Raw genomic sequence first — 17,989 nt, 5'->3', positions numbered from 1 at the left:
CAGTCCCCCAGCACTGAGTACCCAGGCTGGCCTTTTCCCATCTTTATAGCGTATCTGCCAGATTCATCCTGTACCATAAGGAGGCACTTCAGGCATCATACAAATCACCTTCCTGGCATCTGCCCTTCAGCCCTAACTTTAAATATCACATTCACCTCAACGGGCAATCTGTGAGAATCTGAATGGAATGGGTGAGGCATTATCTTACGGTCTCACAGGTGTGCTCAGGAAACACAAATTAACCTATCTCCCCCTTAAAACTGCTTCATGGAGCAGAAGAGTTTTAGGTTTGAGAGTGACCTTACACATCATCTGGGTTGACTCTGCTATTTACAATATGAGACTAAGAGATCAGCTGATTAACCCCAATACCCTAAACCTTAATTAGGAATTAGGAAACTAGTAGGTAAAGTACCAATATCAACTTGTCTTTTCTAGGAGAGAAAGGGTCTTCGGTATCCTTAGATTCTTGTCCTTTTTTACATATTCTGAGGCTGTGTCATTCACCAGTGGATTGTTGTATCTTCCTGGTGAATTACACCTATCATCACTGTGTACCGACCCTCATTCTCCCAAAGTATGCTTTTTGCCTTAAAGACTTTTGTGTGATACTTGATTTTGCCATACCAGCTTGCTGCTGTATTTGCCAGCCATGTCTTGTTTAATCCCTTGGATGTCAACTTCAACTTTTTTTTTCCATGTCTCATCTTCTCTTTCATGTCTCCATCTCCTTATCTCTAGGGGATATGTTCCTCCAGCTTTGCTTTTCTGGGCCAGACAGCTTTTTCTTGCTCCCATTTCCTGGATGGGCAACCCTTCCAAGGCCATGTCTCCTATCTATGTATGGGCATTAAAGACTCAGTCCCTCTGGTCCACTGTCATATTAGCCCCCAAGCTTTCAGCTCTGGCTTTAAGTGACCTCTGCATTTGGGGGTTTTTCCTTATTTCTTTCAAGTCCAAATTTACCCCAGCTTCCTATATGTCTGTGGTGGGTGTGTTGGGGTGGGGGAGGAAGGAGAGGAAGCTTGTAAATTCTGTCTGCTATACTGCTGGGACTTCAGGTGTCCTTATTTCACATCACATTGTCACCACACAGAGATCTGGCAATGGGTCCTAAAACTACCACTGAAACGAGACCCAGGGTCACTAGGCTTTTCCATACATACAAAGTTCAGATGCTCTAGAATCTGGCTGGCTGCCTCTAGCAGCCTGTTGTCTTCTGGGTTCTCCAAAATTAGGTTAAACCAAGTCTAGGTTGCACTGTGGTACCTTGTGATAAACAGGGAGAAAACATACATCTTCCCACTTCAGAACTGAGTTCTAGCCCTGCACTGTCCAACAAAGAAGCCACTAGCCACAGGTGGCTATTTAAATTTAAATTAATTAAAATTACATAAAATTAAAAATAGCTGCTCAGTTACACTAGTCACATTTCAAATGCTTAACAGCCACACATGGCTAGTGGCTTCCACAGTGGACAGTGCAGAATTTGGGCATTTCCATCACTGCATGTAGTTCCACTGGACAGCACTGCTCTAGCTTAACCCCAGCGGTTTGACAAAGCGTTCTCAGCAGCACTGCACCTCCTGAAGCCTGCATTCTTAACACCAGAATCCAAGTTCCGAGGGGATTCCAAATTAAAATATGTATAGGCATGGTTAAATATAGCTGGTTAGCCTGTAAAAGTTGAAGAATTCGCTTATAAAGTATGTGTTAGAAAGTTAACTACATTCCAAAGGCAGAGTAATATTGGGGAGTAGAATAGCACCAAGCACCTATTATGTACCAAGTACTGTCCTAGGTGGTCTTATTTAATCTTCAAACAAGATTAAATAAACCCTCCAGGTAGGGTGTTTTGATACTACCCCTCCCCCACTGTACAGGTGAGGAAACAGGCCAGAGAAGCTATGACTTGCCAACTCTGTGACAGAGTTGACAGCTAAAGGCAGGTTTACCTAACTTTCCACTTTAAACCCTGCTCCCCAGTTTAACATTTCTGTTGATTCACCTGGCAGGGAAGGTGTGTATCAGGCATATTATGGGCGACTATCACTTTCATCACTCATTTTAACAGTTGGCAGCTGGCTGAAAGCAGGGGCAGGCTCTTAAAACAGTGAGAGAAGTAAAGGGACACTTACTTCAGTTTTTCTAAGTTATTCAAAAACCTCTCTGAGAACTCTTTAGTCTCTTGGTTACCACATTAAAAAAAGTTTGTCCATGCCATCTTCTATGCTTAGATTTTTAAGCCAGTGGGGCAAAAGATATACACTACGAATATGTTGATTATCTAGAAAAACTTTGGAATTCTGCATACATATGAAATGCTAAAACCTAGCATTTCCCACCATTTATTTATTCCTTTACTCAAGAAACACTGGGTGCCTACTATGTGCCGCGCACTACAGCAGACACTGGGACTCTAAGAGTTAATGAGAGGCAGTCCCAGCCCCAACAATGGGGACAGGCAAGTGAGGAAGACACACACCAGACAAGTTCTTTGTGGCTATACTCACCCTTTGGAAGTTCCTCAGCAATAAAATATTCACAGTATTACCATAAGCCACATATTCATCTGGTGGAAATTCCCAGAGGAATCTACGTCTAAGAAGGATGTGTATGTAGCAGGACTATGGAGTTTTGCAGGAATATGCCAAGCTTAGTCAAAAAGTGTCTTTGGCGGGGGGTCATCTTTTGCGGGGTGGTGGGGGACTGATCCAGAAGGGAAAACATTTGCTGAAAATACACACCATGCTTGAACACGCCTATGAGAAGGGACTTATCAGCCTCAGCATCCCACCAATCCACTGGGATTTCCATGTAGTCGATGTCAGGCAGAGGCACATCCAGCTCCCTGTGGAAGGAAGGGCGTAGACTCAGAGTTCCTTCAACACTGACACAAAACAATGCAAAACCTACTGGCCTAGCCCTGGTATTAAATCACATTCCTAGTTGCATGCTGAGATGCTGAAGTAACAACAAACAGATAATTCAGAAGGCTGTGGGCCAATGTTTCTCAACAAGGGCTTTGCATGAGAACCACTTCAGGAGTGATTTAAGCATATGCACTTGATTTCCGGGCTCCACCTCAGACTGACTGACACGGAGTCTTGAAGCACTGCCTGTAGGACCCATTGCCAGATGGTCTAGGGTGGGGCCTTGGGATCTGTATGTATAAGGTAGTTCTGATGTGCATCTTCGGTTGAGAACCACAGCAAAAGTCATCAATGTATTGGTCATCTGAAGGCAGAACTTCCCCAAGAGACTGAATCATAGATGACTGAATGCCTAAAATAGCACCCAGATCATCTTGGCTCCATATGTAGCCTCAACACATAGGGATCTCAAGCACCGTTTGAGAACAAGATAATCTGCACTGGTATAATCGGGAAATAAAGAGGGCCTTGCCTGCTCGACCATCTGGGTAACTGGTCCTGGGCAGGGTGGGAACATGGGCTTCTTGAAGCACAGGGAAGTTTAGCCAGCTCCTTGAACAGGCACTTTATGTTACTTCTTTACCATTGAGAGGTAAGGCTGATTTGCTTTACCTGGCAGGAGTTCCTTCAAATGCTTTCTCAGCTGCTTCCCCCAGTATTTCAGCTTTTAGGTAGTACAGCATCCGGACTCGCAAAAGCACCCTGTGAAAGGTGAACACACTAATGTGAACAAATTAAAAACTCATGAACTTAGTGATACGAAGTGATATATAAGAAAGCAGCAGAGGCCGGGCGCGGTGGCTCACGCCTGTAATCCTAGCACTCTGGGAGGCCGAGGTGGGCGGATCGTTTGAGCTCAGGAGTTCGAGACCAGCCTGAGCAAGAGCGAGACCCCACCTCTACTAAAAATAGAAAGAAATTATATGGACAGCTAAAAATATATATAGAAAAAATTAGCCGGGCATGGTGGCGCATGCTTGTAGTCCCAGCTACTCGGGAGGCTGAGACAGGAGGATCGCTTGAGCTCAGGAGTTTGAGGTTGCTGTGAGCTAGGCTGACGCCACGGCACTCACTCTAGCCTGGGCAACAGAATGAGACTCTGTCTCAAAAAAAAAAAAAAAAAAGAAAGCAGCAGAACTTTAAGATCAGAAAGAACTGTTCGTTACATCTCTGGTATACCACTTCTTACCTCAGCTGTCAATCAACTCAAATAATTTTGAGATTTTTTTTTTTTTTTTTAAGCCCAGAGAATTAAGAACCCTCTAAGAATTTACAACCATTGCTGATCCTTAAACCTAGCTGATATGACAGCCTCCTTAGCAAAAACTGGAACAGAATGTCACAATCCTGCCTGCTGAGATCTAGTGCAATCAGAGGAAGGCTTTCCTGACAATATCAAATAGGGGAAGCTGTTTCCATTTCTCCAAAAAAAAGCTAATGTGTTGGTGTTTGGCAGTATCTGTAGCATGAAAGAATACAATTTAAAGCCAACAGTGGCTGGGCGCAGTGGCTCACACCTATAATCCTAGCACTCTGGGAGGCCAAGGCAGGAGGATCGCTTGAAGTCAGGAGTTTGAGACCAGCCTAAACAAGAATGAGACCCCATCTCTACTAAAAAATAGAAAGAAATTATCTGGATAACTAAAAATATATAGAAAAAATTAGCCAGGCATGATGGCACATGCCGGTAGTCCCAGCTACTTGGGAGGCTGAGGCAGGATTGCTTGAGCCCAGGAGTTTGAGGTTGCTGTGAGCTAGGCTGACACCACGGCACTCTAGCCCGGGCAACAGAGCGAGACTCTGTCTCAAAAAAAAAAAAAAAAAAAGCCAATGGTATTCACTTATCCTCTAAATGGTAAACAAATCAATCAGAGGACAGATGGACAACTCTTCATAGACAGCCACCTCCTCCCAGTTGGTGTCTGAACTCAAAGGGAAGTACAGCTGGTGCAGGTTTGTGGCACCCCTGCACAAAACAGCCCACTAATATTTTGGGTGGTGGTTTCTTTCTTTCTTTCTTTCAAGACACTTTATTGATGTAAAATATACTTCCACAAAGTGCACACTGCATAAATGTACAGCTTGATGAATTCCCACAAATGGAACACACATGTGTATCCAGCATCTAGATCAGGAAGCAGAACTCTTCCCCCCTAAGTCCCCCTGGTATTCTCTTCCAGTCACTACCCACCCCAACAGATAACCACTATCCCAACTTCTTTTAGCTTGGATTTAAAGCAGTGCTTTCTACCTTTTGAAAAGTTCTTTTGATGACAATTTCATGTCTCTAAATAATATCCTACTAATAATAACCAACACTTTGAGTGCTTACTACTATCTCCAAGGAATTTGTACTTTCTCGTACAGTAGTTTTATTACAGTACTGAGCATGAGACCTATCTTCAAGCATTTGAAGTGATCAAGGGAAGGAATTAGATTTTATCTGTAAAAGAACAAAAAAACCACAACCCAACAACTACAGAGTCATTAAGCTGACATTACAGGGAGGCAGGAAAAACCAAGCAAAACCTCTTAAGGTAATAAACTCTTAATAACCAAGTATGCAAACAGAGGCCCTGCCATTTCCTACAAGAATGCTGGAGAGAGAACTCTTGCATGACCTAGAGCTGGATTAGATGATTTCTAAGGACCAAATACACCGTACAGTGATGCAAATATCGATGTACAAACTTGTCATTGTTTTGTGGCTGAGTGCCCTAACTTCCCAAGTCTAAACTACACAAGAACAGTTTTATTTTCAATCACCTTTATTTTTTGCTGCCTTCCCTGCCCCCACCCCAGCTGTTGGCCTACAGATAGAAAGAGCACTAGCTCAAACACAGACCTATCAAGTAGCTGGAGGCCATGGATGGCAATAACAAATTGGAAGAGGAAGCAACTTGGCACAGGGGACTGAGAGTAGTGGCCACTGAGGCCAGTGTTCTGCCCTTGTTAATGTGACCTCAGGGCAGAGGGTACCTTGACTGGCTTTTGAGAGTCAAATCAGAAAAACCCTCAGGGGCACAGGATTCATTGGAGAGAGGCGTGGTTTTGTGGGAGAGAAGAGATACTGTTAAAGGAGTCAGCGGAGCTTTAACATGGTTGAATTCTGACCCAGTTTAAACCAAAGATCACATATCCTATCTTTCCAGACCTTGCATGGTAAGTAGTACAGGAGCATGAAGTGGTCTCCCTGGGGGTTTCCCTGGAGTTGGGACAGGTCTGAGGAGGGCTGCCACCAGGGGATGGGAGGGGGCACACTCACTTGTTGCAGTGTTGTTTGAGATGTTTCTTGTAGCCATCATCATGTAGGACCACCTCGGGGTTGCAGGTGGCCAGCCAGTCTGCATTCTTCAGCTCTGGGAGTAGCAGCTGGTTCTTCGTCTTCTTCCCCTTCCTCCCTCTGGGGACTGGGGCAGACAACCCTGAAACAGAAACAGTGTAGGGCAAGTGGGTGAGCCAAGGGGGCCCAACCATGGGTGTGAGAACAGAGCTGGGTGGGCCCTAGATGACAGACCCACTCCTCAACACACAGGCAGTGACGGTGGTGAGGCGATGTGCCTAGTCCCCTACTTAGGAAACCTTGAGACCATTCAATCAGTCAGTAAGACTCACTCAGTACCCTGTGAAGATTAAGAAAGGTGTAACCCAACCCGTGCCCTTTAGGAACTTTATATCCTAGAGGAGGGAAAAGGAACACTTGACTTGAAACTTGAATGAGAGGTCTGGCCAAGCATAGGGAAGGAAAAGTACAGACAGAGGTGGAATAAGAACAGAACAGCGAAATGCAAAAGGCAAGTCACAGAGCACAGGTTGAGTCCCCAATCCAGGGGAGCAGCCCAGTGAGACTCAGGTTAGTGGGCAAGACCAGCTTGGGACTCTTCAAGAATGCCCAACTGGACTTAAACAAAACATCACAGACAACACTGGATGATTCTGAGGGAGAAGTGAAAGCATCACCAGCCTTCCCTCAGGTAACATTCTGAAATAGATCTGAGAAAGAAAAGTTCCCCAAAGCACAGCAATATGGCCCCTTGAAGGATAAGGGAAAGAAGGTGCAGGGAGCTGCGCATCTCAGGCACGGCCCTGCCACCTCTCACCTGAGTGGTTCTGGAGGGTCTGGGCCTGCCCATCTTTGGTAGGTGTAATCAATTCCCAGATGAAACTCTTGATCTTCTCGTCCCCCTTATAATGCTTGACACAGTATACCAGCAGGGCACGGCAAATCATCTCCATGTCCTTCTCATTCAGATGCCACTTGAATCGGCCATGAGTCAGGATGTCCTTCCACCGGCCCCAGCTGACAGTGGCAATACAGAAGGGCGTTCGTTGGAGGAAGGAAGGGCCCTGCATGTATCCACCCGACAGCAAGCAAACAGGAGCCCAGAGTACTTCTCATTCTCAGCTGGGTCTGTTGGGTCTACTAACCACTCTGAAGGCTTTGTCCCAAAAGTCCTCTGAGGACTGCATGACTGTAGCACACCAAATGTCACTAAGGTGACCTGGACATTGGACACTGAGAGCTTCATATGGCCACTAGAATGTTAAGAAGGCAGGGACCAAAATACTGGGTGCAGGGAATAAATTTTGAATTAAAACAGAGTCTAGCTGCAGTATTTAAAAGCAATGATGAACTCACAGAAGCTGAACCTTCTGTTTCTACCATAGCCAGAGTCCCATACAAATCATACCTTGACTATTACATTTGTTGCACTGACTCCTTATATATTCTTAGGGGGGAAAGGCAGGAGATCAGTACCAGGCAGCAAATGAGAGATTTGCTGTGACAAGCATAGGAGAAAATCACAGCACGTCTACACCATGGCTGCAGAGCATATCAAGACTAGGGGGGATTCTGGGCAGAAATGACAATTCTCTCTTGCTCCAACAGACCCCCATCAGTCCCGTAATTCCAGAGCTGACTGGAAAGACACCCCCGGGCAAATCTCAGGGACTGAAAAGCAGAGGGGGAAGACCAACAACAAAACCAAGCAGAGCCAATACCCACCCAAAGATAAGCAGGTTCTTCTCTACTCGGAAGCACTCGGCTCGGAGGTAGCGCCTCGCTTTGTCATTGAGGCGCCTGGATCTCGTGGGCCTTTCATCTGAGTCACTGTCTAACTCTGAAAATTCCATGAGCTCGTCTTCCTCAAATGAATTGTAGTGTTTGGTCTGCTTTCTCACACGAGGTCGGTCGATCACTAAGCTTTCCTAGAAATGGAGAGGATTGTTGGGAGAAAGCCCTCTTCTCTTTGCTCCCATCAGAGTACACAAACATATCCTGCTGCCGTTCCTCAGGACATATTTGGGAAAGAGCCACGCCCTTGTCTCATCTTCTGTCAGGAAAGGCTCTTCCCCAGCACACCTGCTGTCTCCGTGACCACAGGACAAGCAGAGGGGATTCTCTGGGACTTGCTCAAGTTGGCGTGTTCCCTGGCCCCCAGTGCTGTCTGCTGTTTCTGCAGTCATTCTACCAGGGGCACAGGCAGGCAAGGCCCCCTAGTGCCCAGAGTGGCAGTCAGCTCTTGCCAAGAAAGACTGCAGGGGTGAGCCCCAGCTGTTCTGCTCAGCATGCAGAGAGTAGTCTGAGCTCTGGAGACAGGACATGCCAGAGAATTCCATCTGCTCAGCAACTTTCTGAAGACAAACGCATATTCTGGCTGCTTCTATTATCTGCCTTCCACTGGTACTGATCTAACTAACTTTTTCATCTTTTGCCAAAAATACAATCCCCAGCTCAGTAACCTTGCTCATTCTGGTGGCACCCCTGGGCACACCCATCACATGTTCTCCAGTGTCCTTCGCTTCCTGCTCCTCACTCCTTCTCCCTCAGCTCTTCTCAAAGCCAGGCTGAACTCTGAACCCTCCTCTACGTAGGCCAGATAACAAATTTCCAGTGTCATCCCTGCTTTGATCACAGTGCTTCCTACCTGGGAAGGCTCTGACTGCGTCTCACTGCCTACTTCCCCTTCTCACCCCCACTGTCCCGCATACATGGTAACTTCTTGATCGGGACTCTGTGAGAAACACTTCAAACAGGTTACTAAAGGAGACTGCAGAAACTTCTGAAAAGAAGAAAAATAGCATTTCTATTTGGAGAAAAGAGGTTGGATTAAGCAACTCCTGGCAATCTTACAGAAGAAATGTACTGGTTACTGCACTAGCCAGCTATAAGCAGTGATTGTCCCCTGGGTTTGTGGGTCCATTAGAGTTCAACACTCACCTGAGAAGATAGGTAGAAAGGGATGTGTACTCACCCTGAAGTTAGCTGATGGGTCAGAGATGGAGGAAGGGAAATTAACACTTAAGGGGTGCCTCACAGTGAAGGGGGCACTGGTGCCAGTTATATTCACAAATATAACCTCACGACCCTGTGGTGTGTGCTTCACCACCTCCTTTTATTACTTGTCTCAGTGAGGTCAAGCACCTTGCTCAAAGGCATACTTTGGTTTCATCCTAAAGCCCATTCTTTTTCTCACGTACAGAAACAGGAAAACTCGAAAGAATGGAGGTAAAGCTAACAAACTTTTCTTTGCATGCTTTTTTCCCCTCTTCCTATTATTTATCAGAGGTGAAGTTTCTTTCATAGCAAGTGTTGAAATAGTGGTAAAATAGTCACATGCCAGGGATGTAATATGGGCTGAACTTGACTTGTTTGGCCAGTTCCAGTTCTCACTGCCTTCATCTGATTTCCTGAGTGCCCAACAGACTGAATGTCCCATTAGGTCATTTTAGAATTACAAAAGTTAACATTTATCAAGTGTTGTCTATGTGCCAGGCATGCTGTAAGTACATTACAAATATCATGTCTTCTAAGAGCCGTGACTCAGGAGTAAACCATGATTTGAGCTGTGTAGGAATTTATGGTCATATAAGACACCAGTGAAATATTCAGTGGAATAACACATTCTTAAGCTGTACCTTTTCGTTCTTTGCTTCAGTGTCTAGTTCAGCTATTTTAGCCCATTTCTGCCAAAAGTTAGGATCATCTAAGGAAATATCTGTTCTGTTTCCTGAAGCCACAAAGCTAGCCTGTGAAGAAAACAAGAGTCAATAAAATACACTTGAACACAGTACAAACTAATAAACCACTTGTGTTATTTTAGATGCACCAGAAACTTAAGTATATTATCTATCTGCATTTAAAACCAAACCCCCAACAGAGCTTCTACAATGAACGTGAAAATCTCAAAGCTATTCTTTTTTTTCTTTTAAAGATAGGGTGAGAAAATTACAATTTCAACCTGTGGGATCATTTTTTGGAACTTAAACTTGGAAGTAGGAAGGCAAATCCTGGAAGACAATGGCAATGTGCTACTTGGTGTCTATGAAAGGGTTAATTCGTCTAACTTTTCTAGGCCTGGCACAGTGGCTCACACCTGTAATCCTAGTACTTTGGGAAGCCAATCGCTTGAGCCCAGGAGTTTGAGCCTGCAGTGAGCTATGATGACGCCACTGCACTTTAGTCCAGGCAACAGAGAGAGACCCCATCTCCAAAACAAAAAACTCAATTTTTCTTTCAGTTCAACAGCAGACCAAACGTCTGCTATATGAAAGGTACCTGGCTGGGCAATATGAGGTGTAAAGACAAGTCAAGTGATGAATCAACCATACATTCTCCTCTTTCAGTAGGACACAGACTGTCGTATTGAAAAAGTCCTATAGGAATCATCAAACAGGAGATTTAATCAAACAGGTCACAAACCTCACACAGGAATCGGCAAAGCTTGTGGCCAGAGAAACCTGAGAGTGATCTGTAAGTTCTAAATCCAGTGACCTGAACAGCAGAGGAAACAGGCAACTACACTAGAAGCTGGGAATCTTATGGAAAATCTCTTTAGCATGAAATGAACAAAATACTTAAAGCCTAAGTGTGGGGAATGTAGTGTTCACTGGAGGTTCTCCTCTGACAGTGATCAAGGAGTGCTCTAAAAGGGAGTCAAGATGATCATTCAAAGGTTTCAGAGCAAACTACAAACAAAATTGTTTATCCTACCTGCTAAAGATCAGCTCTCAATGTTTAAGAGTGGTGTTTTCTTCCTATAGCCCCTCACTGTTCAGACTTCCTCTAAGGACCTGCATCTTCAGAGGGTCACATAGACTAGATGAGCACCCAGACCATTTTTCAAGGGTTTGCATTCAGAGAAACAGAAGCCCGCTAATGACGGTCAGAGAATAAACAATTTTCCTTTCCCTCCCACCCTCAATGACTCTGGAGAGAAGCTCCTGTACCTTGGCAAAAGTGGACCCTTTCCCCTCGGACTGGATGGTGATGGTGTGGGTTCTCCTCTGCAGAATCTGGTCTATATCTTCTTCACAGAACTTGGAGCCTTCATCTTCTTCGTCCATTAAGGCTCCATAAGCACCTTTCCGAAGCAAGTCCTCCACCTCCATTTTTGAGAGCTGCTGTACCTGGACAGGTCACCAAAGGCTACTCACAAAGTGGAAAATGTACAGGAGAAAAATAGCCTCAAATCTGGCCTTTTTGATTCAGTACAAAATTCCTCCACTAACTGAACATGTTAGAAGAACAAAGGACATGGGCACAAACTTCAGAAAATGAAAACCCAGACAAACGTACTCTGGGGGTGGGCAGGCAGGCAGATAATCCTCTATAGGGAGCTCTGGAATAAAGCCCTGCGCGTGATCCAAGGGCCCTAGCATTCTGCAGGATGTTAGTTATTATCAAATGTCATACACCATTCATGCACCATTGAAGAAGATATTTCTGACCTCTTTTTTAATATTTTAGTTTGAGCCTGTATCTTTAAAAACCTCCAGATGTACCAAATGAGCTGAAGAATAATGATTTATTCATTATTAAACAAATACATACATTAGTATTGGAAGTTTTGTCATTTCTTAACTTAAAAAAAAAAGAGGCCGGGCGCGGTGGCTCACGCCTGTAATCCTAGCACTCTGGGAGGCCGAGGTGGGCGGATCGTTTGAGCTCAGGAGTTCGAGACCAGCCTGAGCAAGAGCGAGACCCCACCTCTACTAAAAATAGAAAGAAATTATATGGACAGCTAAAAATATATATAGAAAAAATTAGCCGGGCATGGTGGCGCATGCCTGTAGTCCCAGCTACTCGGGAGGCTGAGACAGGAGGATCGCTTGAGCTCAGGAGTTTGAGGTTGCTGTGAGCTAGGCTAACGCCACGGCACTCACTCTAGCCTGGGCAACAGAGTGAGACTCTGTCTCAAAAAAAAAAAAAAAAAAAAAAAAAAAAAAAAAGAAAACAAAAAAGGATCCTGTGCCAAGTGTGATCTTCTCAAGTCTTGATGAAAACAGGAAATGGGGTCCAAAATACCCTTTTCCTGGTTGTAATTAAGAATCTGGTTCTCTTTATATCAATCAGAAGAGGGAATTCCATGACTCCCAGCATGGGTAACTTGAAGTTTTATACTTAGCAACATATACATAGCTAAGAGGATACAGAACATCTGGACTAAAGATGACTCATTTAGAAGGTTTTAATTCCCAATCACTGATGCCTTGAGCCTAAACATTAAGGATTCTACTTTGTTTGCCTACACTTTGAGACAATTTAAGAATCTTAGCTGCAATTTTTATGCACCACCCCCCCCAGGGAGAAAAAGATTGTAACTGTCGTATTTCAAGCTGTTAATTTATTCACTCATTTATTCACCGATCATTGCGCACTGAACATCTTTAACATGCCGAGCACTGTTAGGGTCGGAGGGGACACAGGTAACACTGGTTCCATTAAACCCTCAAAGCTAGAAGTCTGGCGTCTGAGATAAGGCATAGTAACAAATACATATTTACACAGTTAAGAGTGTTAAGATATACTGGCTTCCAATGGGCCCAGTTAAAAACTCTGTTTACTGAAATGTTATACTATGCTGGGCAATCCTACCACATAACTGCTCCTACATGTTTCCTTTATCCATCTAGAAAATGCCGAGACCTGACCCTGAATCATCCCCTACTGTTTGGAATTATCCAACAACTATGTGTGGGCTGACTTGATATAGTGAAAATGAACCCTGAACCAGCTGTAGGAGAGGCAGAACTGTGACAAATGCTCCTTAAGGCTCCAGAGCAGGACCATCTAACTCAACTCACCCCATTGGTGCTGCCCTTTCGGTTGATGTCCTGGAGAACAGCCTTGTCCAGCCCCAGCTTTAGGCTGGCCTTGTCAAACATCTCCCGCTCGTAGGAATTCCGAGTGATGAGGCGATACACCTTCACGGCTTTGCTCTGGCCTATGCGGTGACATCGGGCCTGAGCCTGGGAAGAGGAAGGTCATATACATCATGCCACCAAGCATAGCGGCAGCCCTGGGAATAGGGATGTGCTTAAATACCGTGTGGTATGAGTGACTCAGTGATGAGTCATGGAACTGATTTCAGAATAGAATTCACCCCAAATGTCAGCTGTCACCTTTGGGGTTCCCTCATTTCTTCTCCCATTGTTTACTGACTACTGTGTGTCAGGGATAAGGCAACGAGAAGAACACGGTGTCCTGCCCTCCCCAGCTGTGGTCTGCACGCAGGCACCTAGTAAGGTGGAACTCACTGCCAGGACCCTGGCCTGCCCTCTGGGGAAATGCCTCAGAGCCGGCAGCACCACTTTTTTACTTTTACTATAGAAAATTTCAAACACAGATAAAAATAGAGAAAAGCATAATGACCTCTTATGGACAATCTCATTTATTTCTACCACACCCCTACCCTCCAAGATTGTTAGGAAATAAATCCCAGGCATCATGCTGTTTTATCCTTACATACTTCAGCACGTATTTCTAAAGATAAGGACTCTTGTAAAACATATCATATAACCACTGTCACACTTAAAAAATTAATTCTTAGTACCAACTGTCTAGTTAGTGTTCCAATTTCCCTGCTTATCTCACTTTCTAAGTGTGCTTGTTTGGATGGGAAGCCAAATAAGGCCCACATATCACAGTCAGTTGATATGCTTCAAGTCTCTTTTAATCTATAGATACTCCCAGCCTTCAATCTCTTTTTTCAAAAGCAATTTGCTAAAGAGACCAGGTATCTGTCCTATAGTTCCCAACAATCTATATTTTGCCGCTGCATTCCTGCCATGTCACTGAACGGCTACCTCTATTCCCTGCATTTCCTTTAAACTAGGAGTTATATCGTGAGACATGATCAGGCTAAGATTTGGTTTTTGGAAAGAGTATTATTTAATAGGTAGTATCAATATTCATCAAGAGGTTCATGGTATCTGGTTGTCTCTCTTATGAGATGACGATTATTGCCTAGATCCATTACTTCATTAGGGGTTATACAATTCCCCTCCCTCAATTTTTTGGCTACCCTGGTATACAGTTCACAAAAAGAGACAAACTAAATGTTTGATTCTATCTCTTTAATCAGTGTCTAAAATAACATCTTCCAAAAGTGGCCAATGAAGATTTTTATTACTATTAGTTTTTTAAGGAACACAATGAAGTCATGTATTAAAATATATTTGCTATGTTTTACTGCACTGAAGTTATTATTCTTATTGCTGTTCAAATTTGGCTTGTGGAAGCCTCTTCAAGTTGGCTCCTGAGTTCTTTCAACATCACCCGGTCAAATATGGAAAGGAAGAAGACTAGAATAAATTCTGTGGTGTTAGAATGGATTTGGAGTATGAACTCATGGTTAGGTATGTGTATGTGCATACACACTTACATGTATATACAGATACAGAAATAGTATGGATATATGTGTATTTAGGTCTGTATGTTGTATCAAAGACCAGCAGTCTTTTGAATGTTCCCTTGCTTTCAATATATTCCATACTCCTCTGGTATATTTCCTGCCCAGTCCTATATTCAGCCATTTTTTTCAAAGAGTCCTAGTTTGTTTTAGTGGAAAATAGTTTTTATTCCCTCCGAGTAAGCAAGCAGAGGGGTGATTATTGACATTGGGAGGGAGAGGTGGTCACATCATGTGTGCGAGTCCTGCAGGTACCCCTGGACACCCAGGGTTCTTCCTTGCTTTGGACAGAAGTGGCCCAGAGCAGTGAGGGAAGTGGCCCTTGCTCCTTGGTGAGTTAATGGCAGAGCAGGACTGTAGCCTTGGACTCCTGCTCTTGCCCAGAGTTCAAGCAAGTGATGGGACCACTGGCTCTGCGGCCAGACTATTTAAAGGTAGCTGGTAGCCCAGTCAGTGTGGGTTTGAAGGCACTAGGCCCAGAGAAAAGGGGGTGAATCTAAGCAGGGATACTAAGTCTACCCACCATATACTCATCTGGCGCCAGAGTCCAAGGACATGGAAGCCCCTATCCCTGCCCTGCCTACATCCTCCGCCTAACCTCATGGCTGAAAACCTCACCAGAATTCCTGTAACTCAGTGCTACAGTAGCCCAAAGACTGAGAAGCCCAGTAAGTGCTGGGACAGAAGAGAGACCACCAGGGAAGGGAATGGGAAGGGGCCAACATAGCAGGGCCCAGAGGAGGGAAGACCTCAGGCTGTGCAGGAGTTCCTTGGCCAGGGCCCAGATACTGCCTGCTACCTGGCCCCCTATGTTACAGAGGTTTCTCCTTGCACTAAGCTTTGAGTTCATCTTGGTGCCCAAAATTCGCATATCCTGATTTACCAAGTTGTTCTTGGGGCAGGAGGGAAGGCAGAACTTGTTCTCCACTCTCACTTTCTCAGACTCAATAACAATGGCAGTTACTTCCCAGGAGACCCAGACCCCACTGAAGAAGGAGCATGTAGCTGGTTGGCAGGAGCTATGTGCAAGACCACCAAGCACTGGCAGCAGCACAGACCTGAGCTTTCTGTGTACAGCAGGCCCACAAGCAGAACGAGAGCAAAGGTCTTCACAGTGTAGGAACAGCTTATTCTTCCTCACTCTGGCCGAGCTACAGAGTAAATAGCTAAGAAACAGTCTAGCCACAGGCAGGAGTAAGGAAATGGTAGTTAGAGACAACAATCTCGATGCTCTAGGGGTGCTCACTGCTACTAGGTTGGTCATGGTTTCTAGGCCTATTCAGCGGGCAAACACAGGAGAGTGTGTGTGTGCAGTGTATGCAATCATGTGCACATATAAGACAAAATACATCATGAGGTGATACTGATATTTTTAGTTTAAATTATGACTGTGGGATTTTAACTTGATCAACCTCACATCTCTATTTCTTTTCAACCATGCTGAAAAGCTCAATTCTCAACCATACTAGTATCATTACTCGTTTGATTTATCCCATAACATTTTAAAAAAAAAACCACAAACAAAAAAACCCAACATTACAACTCAACCAAAACATCATTACTAAAATCAACGTTAGATTTTTGTATTTCCCCCACACTTAGGGTTATATCCTACTAAGTATATATTTTAAATACACACTTGAAAGTAGGTTTCTTTTCTGCAGTGGCAGGGTTAGCAATCCTGAAACAACTGTCTGTGTAATCTAGGATTGAGCAAATGAGTAAAATATACTGGGAGTTATGGCAGTAAGGGTTTTCATTGTTGGAGAAGGAAGTTATTAATACGGAAATGAAAGGAAAACTAGAATAAACTCTGTGGCATCAGAATGGATTGGAAGTATCAGTATTATCTCGTGGTTAGGTACACACAGATATAAAGATAGATATGGGTATATATGTGTATTTATGCATGCATATACACATACACAAATGAATGCATATGGTATACACATACGCATATTTATATTCTCTGCATATGTGAGAGGGCCTTAAAGCAATGTTATCCCAGGAACAATGAATACAGCTAACTCCCAGACCTTCTAGATACCATTCTCTATAAGAGAGAACCAAAGCATGTTAGAGGAATGGCTAATTGTAGGTAGGGCTGGGGTAGAGAAAGTACAGCATGAGCCTGAAACATATTACTGTGCCAGATGTAAGAAAGTATTCAAACAATGACAGAGAGATATCAGAATAACACTTGAAGCTTGAAGAGACTGCCATTGGCTAAGTCTAAGACTACATGAACATCAAAATATAGTAACTGATTATAGCCCACTGAATAAAAAAAGAACCTGAGTCCATAGTGACATAAATAAATAAATGGGAGAAAAAGGGAAAACTCTTCCTTATGGTAGAATGCCAACTAGCAAATGCGTAGTGACAGAGTTATAAAATCACCACGTTGTAACCATCATAGTGCTGACTGATTTAGGCAAAAATAATCAATGGAAGCTAAAACAAGTGGGTAAAGCTTTGATGAGGAACATGTACAGTCTCAATAAATTGCTCCAAAATTACTTATTAATTTCAAAGGGAAAAACAGCAACTCTGCAGGGGAGAAATCTGACAGACACCACCTAACTAAGTGATCAAAGTCACCATCATTGGACAAATGGATACTGTGTTATTCCTGATATATTGAAAAGGATGATCAATTCTGTGGTAGTACTCAACCTGAATCCAATCCTGAGGAAATACAGACAAACCCAAACTGAGACAATCTCTAAAACAACTGGCCAGTACTCTTCAAAACTTAAAGGTCATGAAAGAAAAAGAAACACTGAGGAACTGATCCAGATTAAAGGAGACTAAAGAGACATGACAACTAAAGGTAACAGGTGATCCTGGCTTGGATCCTGACTAGGGAAATGATAGTGGTAAAAGATTTTGAAAGAAATGATAAAACTTGAATATGGACTGTGGATTACAGCACAGTATTATTTCCTGACTCTGAGAAATGAACTGTGGTTATACAAGACAAGGTCCTTGCACTTAGGAAATACATATGAATAAGTATTTAGGGGATAAAGGTATGGCAGTGCCTGCAACTTACTCTGAAAAGGTTCAGGCAAAAAATGATGTGTGTGTGTCTGTGTACTCAGAGAGAGAGAAAACAGAGAGAGTAAGAGAGGTCAAAAATGATAAAGTGAATTGGCAAAACATGAACAGTGAATCTGGATAAAGGGTAAATTGGAGTTGCAAAATGAAATTATATCAAAATGAAAATGTATAAAAATATCAACTATAGACCCTTAAAATAATTCCTCTCTGAGGAGGAGTTATGCCTGCTCACTTGGTACATAGCTAGATTCAGTTGTTTCATTTCGCTTTAGAATTTTAGGGATTGGCTTTTCTTTT

At 43.6% G+C, this 17,989-nt stretch overlaps 1 protein-coding gene across 4 annotated transcripts in view; it reads right to left on the bottom strand.

The window, feature by feature from the left end:
• CHD6 (chromodomain helicase DNA binding protein 6) overlaps positions 1 to 17,989 on the bottom strand; it is a 199,453-nt gene that overhangs the window by 40,401 nt on the left and 141,063 nt on the right. For all 4 annotated transcript variants that reach the window (XM_069496135.1, XM_069496137.1, XM_069496138.1 and 1 more), the window contains 8 exons: positions 13,023 to 13,187; positions 11,166 to 11,345; positions 9,855 to 9,965; positions 7,942 to 8,144; positions 7,034 to 7,233; positions 6,199 to 6,358; positions 3,546 to 3,635; positions 2,748 to 2,851 (listed from right to left, as the gene is read on the bottom strand). In XM_069496135.1, coding sequence (XP_069352236.1) covers positions 2,748 to 2,851; positions 3,546 to 3,635; positions 6,199 to 6,358; positions 7,034 to 7,233; positions 7,942 to 8,144; positions 9,855 to 9,965; positions 11,166 to 11,345; positions 13,023 to 13,187 — 1,213 coding nt within the window. The remainder of the gene's footprint in view (positions 1 to 2,747; positions 2,852 to 3,545; positions 3,636 to 6,198; positions 6,359 to 7,033; positions 7,234 to 7,941; positions 8,145 to 9,854; positions 9,966 to 11,165; positions 11,346 to 13,022; positions 13,188 to 17,989) is intronic.

This window comes from Eulemur rufifrons, chromosome 20 (genome assembly GCF_041146395.1).
Source record: "Eulemur rufifrons isolate Redbay chromosome 20, OSU_ERuf_1, whole genome shotgun sequence".
In the NCBI taxonomy this organism is placed as follows: Eukaryota; Metazoa; Chordata; class Mammalia; order Primates; family Lemuridae; genus Eulemur; species Eulemur rufifrons.
Note: the sequence above shows the minus strand (reverse complement) of the source record. Positions and strands in the feature narration are given on the sequence as shown.